The 13555-nt window shown below is 36.5% G+C and overlaps 1 protein-coding gene across 2 annotated transcripts in view; it reads left to right on the top strand.

The window, feature by feature from the left end:
* The first annotated feature begins 1473 nt into the window (after window positions 1–1473).
* The window catches only part of TTC7B (tetratricopeptide repeat domain 7B), a 104468-nt gene continuing 92386 nt past the window's right edge, over window positions 1474–13555 (top strand). Inside the window, exons 1-2 of one of the 2 annotated variants that reach the window (XM_015631028.3) lie at window positions 1474–1619; window positions 2419–2587. In XM_015631028.3, coding sequence (XP_015486514.1) covers window positions 1479–1619; window positions 2419–2587 — 310 coding nt within the window. In that variant the 5' untranslated portion in view covers window positions 1474–1478. The remainder of the gene's footprint in view (window positions 1620–2418; window positions 2588–13555) is intronic. The other variant, XM_033515010.1, reaches the window with a different exon arrangement.

The raw sequence follows: 13555 nt of genomic DNA, 5'->3' as shown, positions 1-13555 counted from the left end.
GACATGGGTTTATCAAGGACAAACCAACCAGACAGCTTTTGATGAGAAGTGACTGACTGTATGGAGACAGTGGTCGGAGTCAATGGACAAAAATTGCAACAAGGGAAATGTTGAGTAGACAACGAGCTAAAAATTTCTAGAAGAACAGTCAAATGTTGTGCAATATCATCTGGAGGGGTTTTGTAATCTGTGGAAATGCTCAAAACTGTGTATAATCCTGTGCCCTCCCTAATGTTGAAGTATGTGTTTTATTTTTCTTCACTTAGTTTTCATTTTTGCTGAACAGATTCAATGAAAGAATGGAAAAAATAGAGTAAATTGCTTCAAACAAGCCTGTGGCTGGAGTGGGAAGCAGTCTGGGATTTCTGGCTTTGGCCTTTTCCTAGGGGAGTGCAGCTGACAGTGGCTGGTGGGGCTGGTGGCTGTTGCTGCAGTGGAGCAATAGAGGCTGTGGGCAAGGGATTTCACAGCCTGGCACTGGTCCCTCCAGGTGCTTATGCTGACAACATCTGCTGCCCCTTTCCCTGCTTTTTGCTGTACTCTGATATAATGTGTTATCCTTGTTTGTTTCCTAAACGCAGAAAAGACTCTGTAAGCCGCATTAAGTCATAAATGTGCTCAGTCCTCAGTCTCACTTGTTCCCTGCTGCAGCTAACAATGGGTTTCTCATGCATTACCAAAATATGTCTTATTTATAGTAGAACCTTCTCATTCTAGTTCTGCTCAGACATTGCTTGCAAGACATGTCTTGGTCTTTTCAAGTCCCAGAAGGGTGATGAATTTCACAGCACTCTCCTGACTAGAGGAAAAACTCAACACATTTCAATAAAAGAGGTCAAGTGGTCCTGGATAAGGGTGAGGTAGAGCATTACCAGTTTCTTGAATTTCAGATGTGTGCTGGGTGCAGCTTTGCTGGGCAGCCTGGTATTATGTTGTACCTTCAGGTCTGAGAAGTGGTGGTAAGCCATAAGAAATGGGGAGAGAGGGATGAGAAATGGACTGTCACACTGAAGACTTGGGATGGCTGGAGCCTTAAAAAGGTCTGAGGGAGATCTACAGAGAAGATATGGATGGTGATCACAGACAATGAGGGACATGTAACTTCAAATAAATAAATTAATCCAATATCAGTATTCATGTTTGAAAGCAGTCTTTTTGGTGAAGTGGGTATATTATCCTCTTCAGAGAACAACATATAGTGTTGGAATCAAATGCTGCTTTTTGAGGAAGAAGGGGATGATACTGACTTGAGGTTAATGTTTTAATTCATTTTATCTTAGAACACAGCAGATGATTCTACAGTGAATCAGGCAGGGAAAAGAAAAATTGAGAAGTAAAACAAAATATCACATGACGTGATAAACCTGAATGCTTAATGTTTGTGTTTGCTTTGGTTAGTGTGTGTTTAAAATTCAGGAAATGTTAGCGAAATAAAATTATTTCTAATACTTCTTGTGTTTATTATTTTTACAGATGACATGGCAGAGCTTCTTCTTGGGGAGTGCAAACTAGAACAATTTTTGAAGGAAAATACTCTTGATAGTCCCCAGGGCCCCCATCCAAAGCTGACTGAGGTCAAGAAACATCTCACAGCAGCACTTGATAGGGGAAATCTCAAGGTATGTAAGTCAGCCTGACCAAGAATTAGAAAAGTTGAAATTGGCTGAAGTCTTGAGGAAAGGGTTCTTTAAATTACATTTGCAGGTTCTGAAAGTGAGATTAATATAAGTGAGCATTTTCTGTCAGAACATTCTAATGTTAATAACCATTCTGGTCCTTCTTTTACTTAACTATTGTTGTAGCTACCTCTACATCAGCTTGCCTCTTCTGTACTCAACATCCACCTTTTCAGACATGAAGATTATTTTACAGTCATCTGTAACATTTAATATTCAGTGGCTTCTGGGGATATTAATTTCTCTTTCTTTTCTCTCCTCATTCCTCCATTAGTTCTTTTTTTAAGACATTTATTCTGCCCTGATACTTTGAAATGGTTTGAATTAAATATGTAGGCTGTGGAACATATATCATTAAGTTTTGATACTATGTTATTTTCAACTGTGCTTGTGGTGTTAGAAAAAGAAGTCACTGGAGGAGTTATAATGATAGGCTGCCTTTAAATAGTTTTATCACCTGGCAGAGCTGGTTTCCAACTGAGAGGTATTTCTGGTACACATGTAAATAAGTATGTGAACATCTAAAATGACTGGTAATGCTTTTCATTAGCTTGCTGGAATGAGATTTAGTGAATTTCCCCCTATTTCAAGCTTCTCAAATGTTACACAAGACAGGATTTTGTTTATTTGTTGCAGTTACGAGACATATTCTGAGGGTGACAGAAAACATACCTAATAATTATCAGAAAGCATTAGTTGTGTTTTCTCAGGGAAAACCCTTTTTTGTTTCTCTTCTTTACAGTCAGAATTCCTACAAGAGGCTAACCTAGTAATGGCCAAATTAAACTATGTGGAAGGTAGTTACAAGGAAGCCCTGAACACATATACCAGAATTGGTTTTGATGATTTTCAGCTGACTGCAGTGCCACCGTATCGGCTACGGATGATTGCTGAAGCATATTCTACAAAAGGTAAGATTTCTCTTTCCAGTATCATAATGTGGAAATAGTTTTTTAAAGGTTAATTTATATCCTGTCATAAGATGAAGGAATTTTTGGTTTGAATGTCATCTACACAGCAGTGGAGTGCCATATTCATAGATAAAATAAGAGGACGGTTTGGATCCTTTAAATTATTCTGAGTTTGAGATCGGTTGACAAGACTTTTACCTCAATCAATATTCTAACTGTGATGTCACCTCATCAAATTTTTTGAGTGTGTGTATTTAAAAGTCCTTCCATATACAAATATCACAGTAACTGTGGCTAGTTAGTAGAAGTATTATCACTGCTGCTGAAAGTTAAGGATTACAAAATGCAGTGTAGTTTTGTGGTGGCTGTGGGCAGAATGGAGAACTCTGATTCATTGTAATGCCTTTTACTGAATGTTAAAATGCTCAGCCTAAGCTAGGTTGCATGACATGATAACTGAATTAAAGCAATGCATCAGTTGTGCACTTCTACTTTTTAATTTTTTTAATATGAATAGAGTTTTTAAAAAAAATTAGAATGTGAAGGTAATTAAAAAACGTTTTCCTCTTTGCTATTCTAGTATAGTAAAAATTGTAATGCTGGCCTTGTGTCTTAAGGTGGCAGTGCCACTTCAGTTTAGAAAACTCTAATAGACTTAGGGCTGGTCACTGTGTTGGGGAAAATGGCAGTTTGTATGATGAGGGTTTACTAGAATTTACTGAGTGAAATGCTTGCTTTGGTCTGCTGTGTTTAAGCATGGGTTTGGTTGCATATACACTTTTTGTTATGGCAAGAAGAGTGTCAAAAGCAGCAAAAAAATTGTGAGAGACTTATATGGCTTTGACTGACAATTGATCAAGGATTGTTCCTAATGTTAGTCTTGGAAGAGAGTGACTGTTTTCCACCAACACAGTCCTCCAGAAAACGTTAGACAAGCATAAATCATATGCTAGAGATGTCAAGGAAATTAGGGAACTAACTTAGTGGAGACAAAAGGATGCTTCATAAGTCTGGTCACTATTTAGAAGGAAGTGGGAAGTGGGAATTTGGGGGGAATTCTTATATATGATATAAATCTGCTCAGTTTTCTCAAACAGCAACGCAGGGGGCTTTAGAGCAGTGTCTGCTTTGGGTACACTTGCACTCAGGTTTGTGGATTTTGGCTGTTCTTTTTGTTTTGTTTTTTAAATTTATGAGGATGTCAGTTGAATTTGTCAGGTTCTTTCCATGGACTTGATCAACTTTAAGAACCTAAATTTGTTTCTATCTCCAAGGAATTTAATTTAATCTTTTCCTGGACCTCAACTCTTCTAGCTCTGTTTTATTTGGCCTCATAAGGATATAAAACAGTTGAAACCACAGTGGCATAAATTTTGCACATTTATGCACATTAAAATTAGTATTATTAATTTTACTTAATTCAAACATAATGTATTAGAAAAAAGAAAAACATACTTTTTCTTAGGAATGTTTTGTAGGTTCAGAATTATTTTTTTTTTAAAAAGAGAACAGAAACCCAGCATATTTTCTGTCTAGATGTGTGGGGTTCTTTTCTTCTGATTTCAATTTTTATTCTTAAAACATTGAAATCTGTCATATGAGGCCTGATTTGTCTTGATGGGACTTCATTACTTTTGTCAGTTCTATTCAGTGACTGGCTACCAGTTTACCTGAGCAAACTATTGAGGCTTGTTTGTTGTTTGTTGTTTCATGTTCAGGAACATCTGTTTTTCTATAGTGTTTCCTGTTTGAATGAAATCATAGGATGGTTTGGGTTGGAAGGGACCTTAAAGATCATCTCATTCCAAGTGGCCTCCTCTGGGCAGGGACACCTTCTACCTGGACCAGGTTGCTCAGAGCCCCATCCAACCTGGTTGTGAACACTCGCAGGGATGGGGCATCCACTGCTTCTCTGGGCAGCCAGTTTCAGTGCCTCACCACCCTCACAGCAGACAATTTCTTTCTGATAGCTAATCTAAACCTGCCCCCTTTCAATTTAAAACCTTCATCACTTGTCTTATCCTTACATGCTCTTGTAAAATGTCCCTCTCCAGCTTTCTTGCAGGCCCCTTTAGGTACTGGAGGGTGATTGAAGGTCTGCCTAGAGCCTTCTCTTCTACAGGCTGAGCAATCCCAACTCTCTCAGAAGATTTAAAATTTTAATATCCTTTCTTCTCATGCTAGAGGATTGCAAGAATATAATCTTCGGTGTGTTCTAGAATGAGGCGGCAGTCTTAAATTTAGTATTCAGAGTCTGGACAGGTTTAAAGCAGCTGACAACTAAACGGCATATGTTTCTACCCAGTAGTGTACATTTAATTCTCACTCTTTTCTCTGTTTCTGATAGATGTTTTCTCATTTTAAGAGTGTAACTTTAAGACTAAATTTAAGACTGTAAACTTTACAGTCTAAATTCCGAGCCTCTTCAGAGGTGGATGAGGCTTGTAAGTATTACCCAACTAAATACAAGTTATTCTTACAGAGATTTTGTGCTTCACTGGGATTTTTATTTCTGCTTGTATGTTCAGGGATAACTGGATTATATAAAGATAAAACTCTTCAGTGTATTTCGATTTTATTTCTTTGGCAGTCATAGCACCAATTTATTAAGCAGTGAGGGATTGTTCATGCCTGTTTGCAAGCATTGGCCCAGTTGCACCATTTAATGCTGCACCTTGCAGAGGCAGTGAAAGATACCTGCTAAAATTTCCCCGTTTCTATCCAGTTCCAGTGGATTTTCAGTCTTGTACACTACTGTGAAGTGGTCAAATACTGATGTTCTTATCACTGAGAAAGGCAGAGTGCAGCTAACTAATGGTTGTTTCTAATTGCCTTAAAATTTTTTTCATTGTTTAAATTGGGACCACCTCCATGTACTTACCTTTTCTCTGTGAGATAGGTTGAGAGGGATACATGAGTTTACATGTTTCTTCTCCTACAGTTGTACAGGGTACTTGTATGAGTATGTTGCACTGTAGCCATGGACAGTTGCACAGCTCACAACAAGCCCTTGGAAATCACCTGCTTTCCAGATGGCTCATCTTACTCCTGCACATGGAACATACAAAATATGTGTCTCTGTTCTTCACAGCAAAGGAAGGGTCTGTATCTGTATATGGATGTAACAAAGTACAAAATGGATTCAGGGTCAGCTTCAAGCTAAATTTTGCTGGAGTTTTATCTCCTAACAGCTCAAAAGAAGGGGAAGAGGAACAGCAGTAGTGATAATGGTGGGGAGAAAAAATGGAGTTAGAACATGGAAGGGAAAACCAAAGAACTAAGCCATCTATTACTGCCTGTGGTGCACTCATGAAGGGGGTCCTCATATTTTTATTACATAAATGTGTTAAATGCTTATATATATATCTTTAAAAGAATGCTTTTAAATTTTTATGCTGCTTACAGCTTTGAGGACAGCACATTTAGAAGACTATATATGAGAAGGACGAGGTATAATAGGGAATGATAGTAAGTCAAGCCAAGGATTCAAAGACTCTCAAAACCAGCAAGGAAGATTAAATGATTGGTTTTATTTTCTTGGAAATATCTAGTTAGTGAAATGCTGCTTCAGCTCTTCCAAAGAAAGTTTCTTGCTAGTTTTGTCAAAATGCAACATTGTAAAATTTCAGCAAAATTTTAAGAAAATCTATCAACTTGCTTTTTGAAATATTTTCTATTTCCATTACATGTGGCTCTTTGCCAGCCTCTGGTGTGTGGAGGAATCACAGGCTCTCAGTGCCCAAGAAGTGCTGTAAAGTGGTTCCCTTCTGTTGCTCCTCCTAGGGAAAGCGTACAAAATTGTTAGCGTGGTGATAAAGAGACGGCTGTGTTTTTTCAGACTGAATAGCTCATGGACAAGTTATTTGGTTTTAATTTTTTCCTGGCTTCTGGCAACAAAAGTAACTTCTAGTAGTGATGTCTTGTGCTTTATCCTGACTCAAAGAAGATGTAGGATGATCTGATGAAAGGTATCTGCTGCTGTGTCCATTAAAACAACAGGGAGCAGACTAACTGTGTGAATGCAGGAAGCAAAGCCTCAGAAACTTGGTTAGTACAATTCCTATGTTTTCCTGCCTTTCTTCACACTTTTCCTCAAATTAATATGTTAAAAACAGAGTTGTAGAAGATGGTTTTCTTTTATGTAGTTAACTTCATGGACCTTTTTGAGCTTACACTGATGCTTTTGTGTGTATGCCCACAGAATGCAGATCTGATTACACCTAGTGTTTTCTTTAAGGAAGGAGCTAATTTTGATGCTGTGCTTCTGAGTAATGATTCTGTATGGGTATATAGAAGGTGTTGTGTGGGATAGAGTGTTAATAAAATCATAGTTGTTGTATTAAATACATATTTTTTTAAAATTCAAAGACTTACTTGAAGACATGCAGTCGGACATTTTTAAAATATAATATAAAACATAAATTGAGGGGATGGAGTTTTCAAACCAATGGACCACTTAGTATTTGCAAAAACACAAGAATACTTATTTGGATCTGTTGGTTATCTTTTCCCCCATCTGCTTGTAAATTCATTTGACACATAAGCAGAGGAGAAGCATCCAATAAAACAATTTTCTGTAGCAAAATGCCTATGGTTGGAGTTGCCAGCTTGTTTCAAGAGGGTGTGATGAGGGAGAGAAAAATAGGCGTAAGAGAATGACATTGCTGAGGAGATGGGCAGGTTTGCATGACTGTTGTGGCAATGTGTTAGCCTGAGAGCAGATGTATGAAATTGCTGGAGCTGGCTCCCTGAAGCTGTTGCCTGTTGGTCACAGGAGCATGTCATACCTTTAATATGAAATTTTAAGGAGCAGTACAGAAAAAAGCAGATTTTGTTTTTCTTTTGCTACAAATATAACTTGTGTATCTCTACTGGTTATTAGAGCAAAGCTAAGAAATGAGGCTAGGCAAGGAGAGGAGGGAGGGATGGTCTTGAGATTGTGGTGACAAGTCTTGCCTCAAAGTAAAATGTAGAGGTGTTTTGTACATTTCTGGATTTATTAAATACTTGCTATCTAAGCATCCTCATAGGAAGGACTGCTTTCTGATAGGTAGAGAAGTTTCCCTTGTTCAAAAGGTTAAGTTTACCTCTTTAGGGTCTATTTGTTTATTTTCACCATTAGATCAGTGCTGAGATTGAGAAGGATCTTAAGTTCATGAAGAATTGAAATAAGACAAGTTGTGATACCATGAAGAAGTAAAGAGTATGTCTTTTTGTGTTAAGCTTGTGTTACTAGCTCCAGCTTTTCCTACTTCCTTCTCTTACAAGACCAATCAGAAAAAAAATTTTATGTGCTGTTGCCATACAGAAGCATGTATTTATAATACATTTTAATATTGGCTGAAGCTAATAATCCCCTAGGGTTGTGGCCTCTGGCAACAGAACAATTAAGTTCCTGCAAGTTTTCAGCAGTATATGAATGAGGTAATATACTGGAAAGCATGCATAGGCATAATTCAAATACTGTGCAGGCAGTATCTCTTACGTTTCTAAGCAATTCTGTTTGCTTATGGAAGCAGAGATGAAATGCATGCACAGTGGGATATTGAGATGTTATTTTGGGGAGGAGAAACTTGTCAGGAACTCTGAAATAGAAAATATTTATTTAACTAGGAAATAAGCTTATTGAAATTTTAGGTGACTTAGGCAGCAGTATCAGAATTATGTTAAAAGATGTAATTGAGAAAACAAATTTATAATACTTGGCATTACAAATTAGTGACCCTTTCTAAAAGTGCAAATAGAGGAACATAGCAATTTACAGGTCTGACATTTCTTAAAGTCTGCAACTTTGTCAACTTGATTTTAGTAAAGAAAATGTGTTTATAATTAACACAGCGTACAGATTCATAGACTATTTCAGGTATCTGTCAAGATAACTGTTGCATTACAGTAATGAATTCTTGGTAAGTGTGTGAGGGATGTTGTTTTATAAGTCATATTGTGACATTACAGAATTCTAGTCTCATTGCTATGGGTCATTTTACATCTTCATTTGAATAACTGTGTTTACATTTAGATGATGTATGTTGACAAAGGTGAGGCTGTCTTTACTGCTGTTGACCCATATTCAAATTTAATGTTGCATTTACCAAGTTAAATGATTGGCTATTAATTAGTTCTGTTTACAGAAACATGGAAATACTCATTAGGTTCAGTGGCAGTGTCAGGTGCATGTGGATTGCTACTTTGCAGTTAGGAAAAGATGCCGCACTTAACTTTAATCATATGCGATTGTAATGGGATCTTGTGCACTGCTAGCCTGTGTCAGCAGACACCAAGCAACCCTTCATGGAAGAATGCTAAATGAAAGCTGCTTTAGTAATTATGCTGGGGATCTCTAGACTCATTAGACAATGGGTCAAGAACTCAGGTTCCCTCTCTCCTCCTGTCTTGCTGTGCGAATTTTGCAGACTGTCAGTGAGAATTTTGTAGATTATGGCTAGGAGGCCTGTGCCATAAGGAGTTCAAATTTTCTCCATTAAAACTTTTCTTTCACCAGACTACATTTATGACATCTGCCCTGCTGGAAACAGGGACTGGAAGGAACCCAGGCATTTGTCCTCCTTTCCTCAGTTCTGCTTTTAGCTCTCTTATTTGAAAGTTAAACTCTGAATGAGAATACTATGTTTCTTATTAAAATAGAACTCTTCAGGACTTGAGCAGTTTGATGGTGTCTTATTCATACTTTCTCCTAAATGTTTAGAATAGCTTCAGAATCCTTCATTTGTCAGAGTGAAGAGAGATTAAAAATGTTGGACTCCAGTTAAAAAGTAGTGATTTTGGCCTTTTTTTTCATGCAACAGGAAGAACAGGTATCACAGTGGGGCTTTGTCCTTTTTTCCTTAGAGGTGCTTGTAGGAGCAATTCTGACACTTTACAGCAGAACAGTGTAAATTCCACAGTTAAATAATATCCTTTCCCCTGAGCAAATAGCTTCCTTGATGCCCATCCATATACTGGTGTGCAGCATTTCTGCTTTGGGGGAGTGTTCAGCAGAGAGATGTTCACTCACTCCAGGATGTGCAACAATAACCAGTCCTTTTTACACCTTTTGTCTCTAGTTTAAACTTTTTCAGCCCCACCACAAGATGCTGGCCTGTTAGAGGGCTATACTGTAGCAAGAATTGGCTGGCACGTGGTTATTAAGAAAGAAATGTGCTTGCAGAAAAATACTCTTCTATTTAAAAGGTATGGTAAAAGTCTGTTTCTTAAGAAAATGGGAAGAGTGGAATGTGTTACACTAACAGGAAAAGTGTGACCAGTTGTTTCACAACAGTTGTCTCAGATGATGTTAAAAGAAATCTCAAAATATTGTTATGGTTTTATTGCCTGCTTGGAGTAATAAGTAGGTATTCAATTCAATAAGAGGTGAGTATTTCTGGTTTTTCTCTCTTTTTAACTCTGATAAACTTCAATACTCTTAGTAGCACTAGCATAACTATGGTATTAGAAATGCTGCAGTAATGAAATGACATTGCAGTTTGAGTTTGATAAAATTCTCTGTTGTGCCTGAAAAGTTGTGCTTATGTTATTCTGTGTTTAGTCTAGAATGGAATTTAATTCTCTGCAAGTAGTCTGTGTTTAAAAGAATGGGCAGCCAGAGGAGCTTCTCTTAAAATCAAGTGTGCTAAGAGAAGGAGCTATTGGCCTTTTTCCTGGTGCCTTTTCTGGAAAGCCATAAAATAGGAGACCTTGCATTCTGACAGTTGTTGGAGACTTTTTCCCTCCAGTCTTGGCATAATGAGATGGGCAGTAAACAGTACTTTAAAAGTCAGAGAAATTACTTTTGTTTCCTTAAACTGTCTAAACCAATAGACAATATGCTATCCTTACAGTGTATCTGGAGTTACTGTAAAAGTAAAAGGTAGTTTATTATAAATGTATTTGCTTACTCTTTATTCTGTTTCTCTTTTCCTTTTTCATAATTACTTGGCAAATATCAGTAGGGAATTTAAGATAAAAAAATCCCCATGCTTTGCTTTCTAAAAAAATCTATAAAAAAATTCTCTGCAAGCAAGAAAAATATTAGATTGAGGATTTAATTAATCCTTCCCTTCAGTGAGATTAGCAGTGTGTGTTCTAAGTTCAGAAATAAACTGTGGGAGTTCCTTGATAGCAATAACAATATGCTAAACATGAAGTTTCTTCAGAAGGAGGTGAAAGGGGGCTTTTGTGTACAGCATTTGGAACACTTACCATATCATATATCAACACTTTGCATGTCATATAGGGAAGGCAAAGTGTCGTACACTCAAACACAGTTGGGTTTTACATGCCTACGTAAGGAAAACAGTATGCAAACCCAGAAATCTTTATATATTGATGCAAGTCTCTCTCTTGAAAAAGCATGTTTATTGACTCAAGTAGGAAACAGTAGTTCACTGTTTTTCCTATGTCCTTTGATTTGTCTCCTGGAAACAGTAGATAAACAATGGGAACCATTATTATTTGTGGTCTCTAAAATTCATACAGACAAGGTACTGCTGGGGATCATGGATAATCCTCAGATATACGGTGCTGTAAGTGTGATAGGCCTTACCCTTGTGGTTTTGTTGGGTTTTTTTTAATGATCTCAGTAGGTCTGTGTGGTAAGGGCACTTGGTAAAGATCTGAACTGTGCTGTGGATTCTCTTTTGACTTTAAAGTAACTTTCGGTTTAGTCTGTATGGGGAAATGGGAGCGTGGCTTAGTTGGTTTTCCTACAGAACTGAAGTCTGGGGGTTTTGTTGACATAAAAATGGGTGATGAACTATTTGTGCAGGGACTTCTTAAAAACAGTTTGTTGCTTTTTCTTGCTGAGGCATCCTTTTTTATGGGTAGTGGTCAGTTTCTGCAAATGCAGTGGTAGGGTTTGGCTGGTCTTCTATTTGTAAAACTATTTACTTGGTGTAACCTTGGCCACTGATTTGAGACTATAGACACAATAATGCCTCTTATTCCAAGTGATGAAACTCTCTAGTGTTTGCTTTCTGAATATTTTACAAAATATGGGCAACTTTTTGAAAATTTAAAGAACACCTGCAAGTCACCATATAATTTAAATATCAGGAATATTCTTTTGTTGTCCAAATGCTGTTTGTTGTTCTTCTGCTCTTTTGACAAGAAATTTTAGAGTTACCTGGCAAAACATGTAAACTTAATTAGTATGGACTCGTATTTGTTTCACTGCTTCTCACTTTCTTTTCCCTCAGGAGTCATCTTGCTTGATATCACTACTAGATATGTATGAGATAAGTGACTTCCCAAATGAAAACAAATTAAGACCCAATGTGTTGGAAGCTTTTATCTGAAGATGATTTTAACTGGATGGGCTTGAACTTAAAAGCCTTGAATATCAAAGTCAACTTGTGATATCAGTTGTCATGATACTCTTGAATGCAGAATAAAATTAAATAATCAAAAGTTAAATAGAGCAATAGCTATGGCCTTTACAATAAATACAGTAACGTTTAATAACAATAGCCTGTATTTTATTTCCAAATATTTCTAAGCAGTGTATAAACAGCTAAAGAAATTCCTACCCTTTTGGGGGAGAATGGCAGATTCCTGCCTGGCAGGTGTGGGAAGAATCAGAAAGGGGAGAGCTGATTCTGATTCTATGACAAGTCTTCTGCAGATAATTTAGGGTGATATGTGTTTTTTTTAACTTCATGTGTTTCTTTATTCTATATGTTACCATGTACTTGTTCTTATTATTGAGGGCCTAATATAATGATCTGTATTTTAATTAACTTCTTATCATCTCTCAGTATTCTTATAAGGAAGTGGGCAGTATACTTTGGAATTACTATTGCTGAGTTGCTTTAAAAAGGTGTATACCTTTTTAAAATTAAATAGTAATTTTATATAGTTTAATACATTATTTATTAAATTTAATCTAAATTTTCATTTAAGAAAAAAGTTAAATGAGTAGTCTGGAGTGACTTGTTTTAACAAAATCATAATTATGAAAAACATAATTTATTAAAGGCTTATCCTCTAGTTGATAAGTTTTCATTTTGAATACAGCATTAGATTACAATTTTTACTTGTGTCATCAAAACAAATACAGCATGCAAACCATTCTTTTAAGTGGTCATTTCAGAATAGATCTCCAAATTAACTTCCTTCTCCAAAGCATCACATGCTTAAATATATAAAATTTCATAAACATACCAAAAAAAAAAAAAGTGAGTAATAGTTATATAGTAACATTTCTCTAAGAAGTAGTATTCTGCACTTCATCAAAGAACACTTAAAATTTAGTATGTCCCTGCTGCATTACCTAAAATTTCTGGCTGAACACAGGTGTTTTTTTATCAAAATGAAAATTCTCAGCTAAAATAAGAAAATGTCCTTATAGTGAGTTTTTCAGATATAAATATTATAGTTATGGCCATAAACTGTAAAAATAGAAAGAATAAATCTGCATCAGAACTACAAATAGAGTAATATGCTTCATGTAGGAGATGATTACTCGAGGGCTTTGGCTGTCATAGCATGGGAGAGAAGGAATGGGGAGGAGTGATCCACACACAAATTACAAATTACTGGTGCTTTCAGTCATTTGATGTGTTTATTGCAACACATTTATTGTATTCTTTAGTCACCTCTGAGTTTGAAGGTATTCATGTATGACACTGAAAATTTCCTATCCAGTATCCACTGTATAGAACACCTTACATTTAGATCTTCTTTTCAGAGGGTCTTTTCAAACCTACTGTGGTACAAGGAGATCTGACTTTTTTCTGAAGTTAAGCCTTGCTGCTTTGGGGTCTGCAACTTATAGGAACAAAAAATTTTCTTGGATGTATTGAATCCAATCCAAATTTCTTGGTTTGTGATTTGATTGAAAAATTGAAAAAAAAGCAGATTACTTGGCTATTGTAGACTATTTGCAAATATAGTTATCTTTTAAAGGTATGCTAGGTGAAAACTATAGCATGTCAGAAACACCCAGTGTCTATTATACTCAAGTTTAGTGGG

The sequence above is a fragment of the Parus major genome, chromosome 5 (genome assembly GCF_001522545.3).
Source record: "Parus major isolate Abel chromosome 5, Parus_major1.1, whole genome shotgun sequence".
Taxonomy (NCBI): Eukaryota; Metazoa; Chordata; class Aves; order Passeriformes; family Paridae; genus Parus; species Parus major.
The sequence above is the reverse complement of the archived record's forward strand: the minus strand, read 5'-3'. Positions and strand labels throughout refer to the sequence as shown.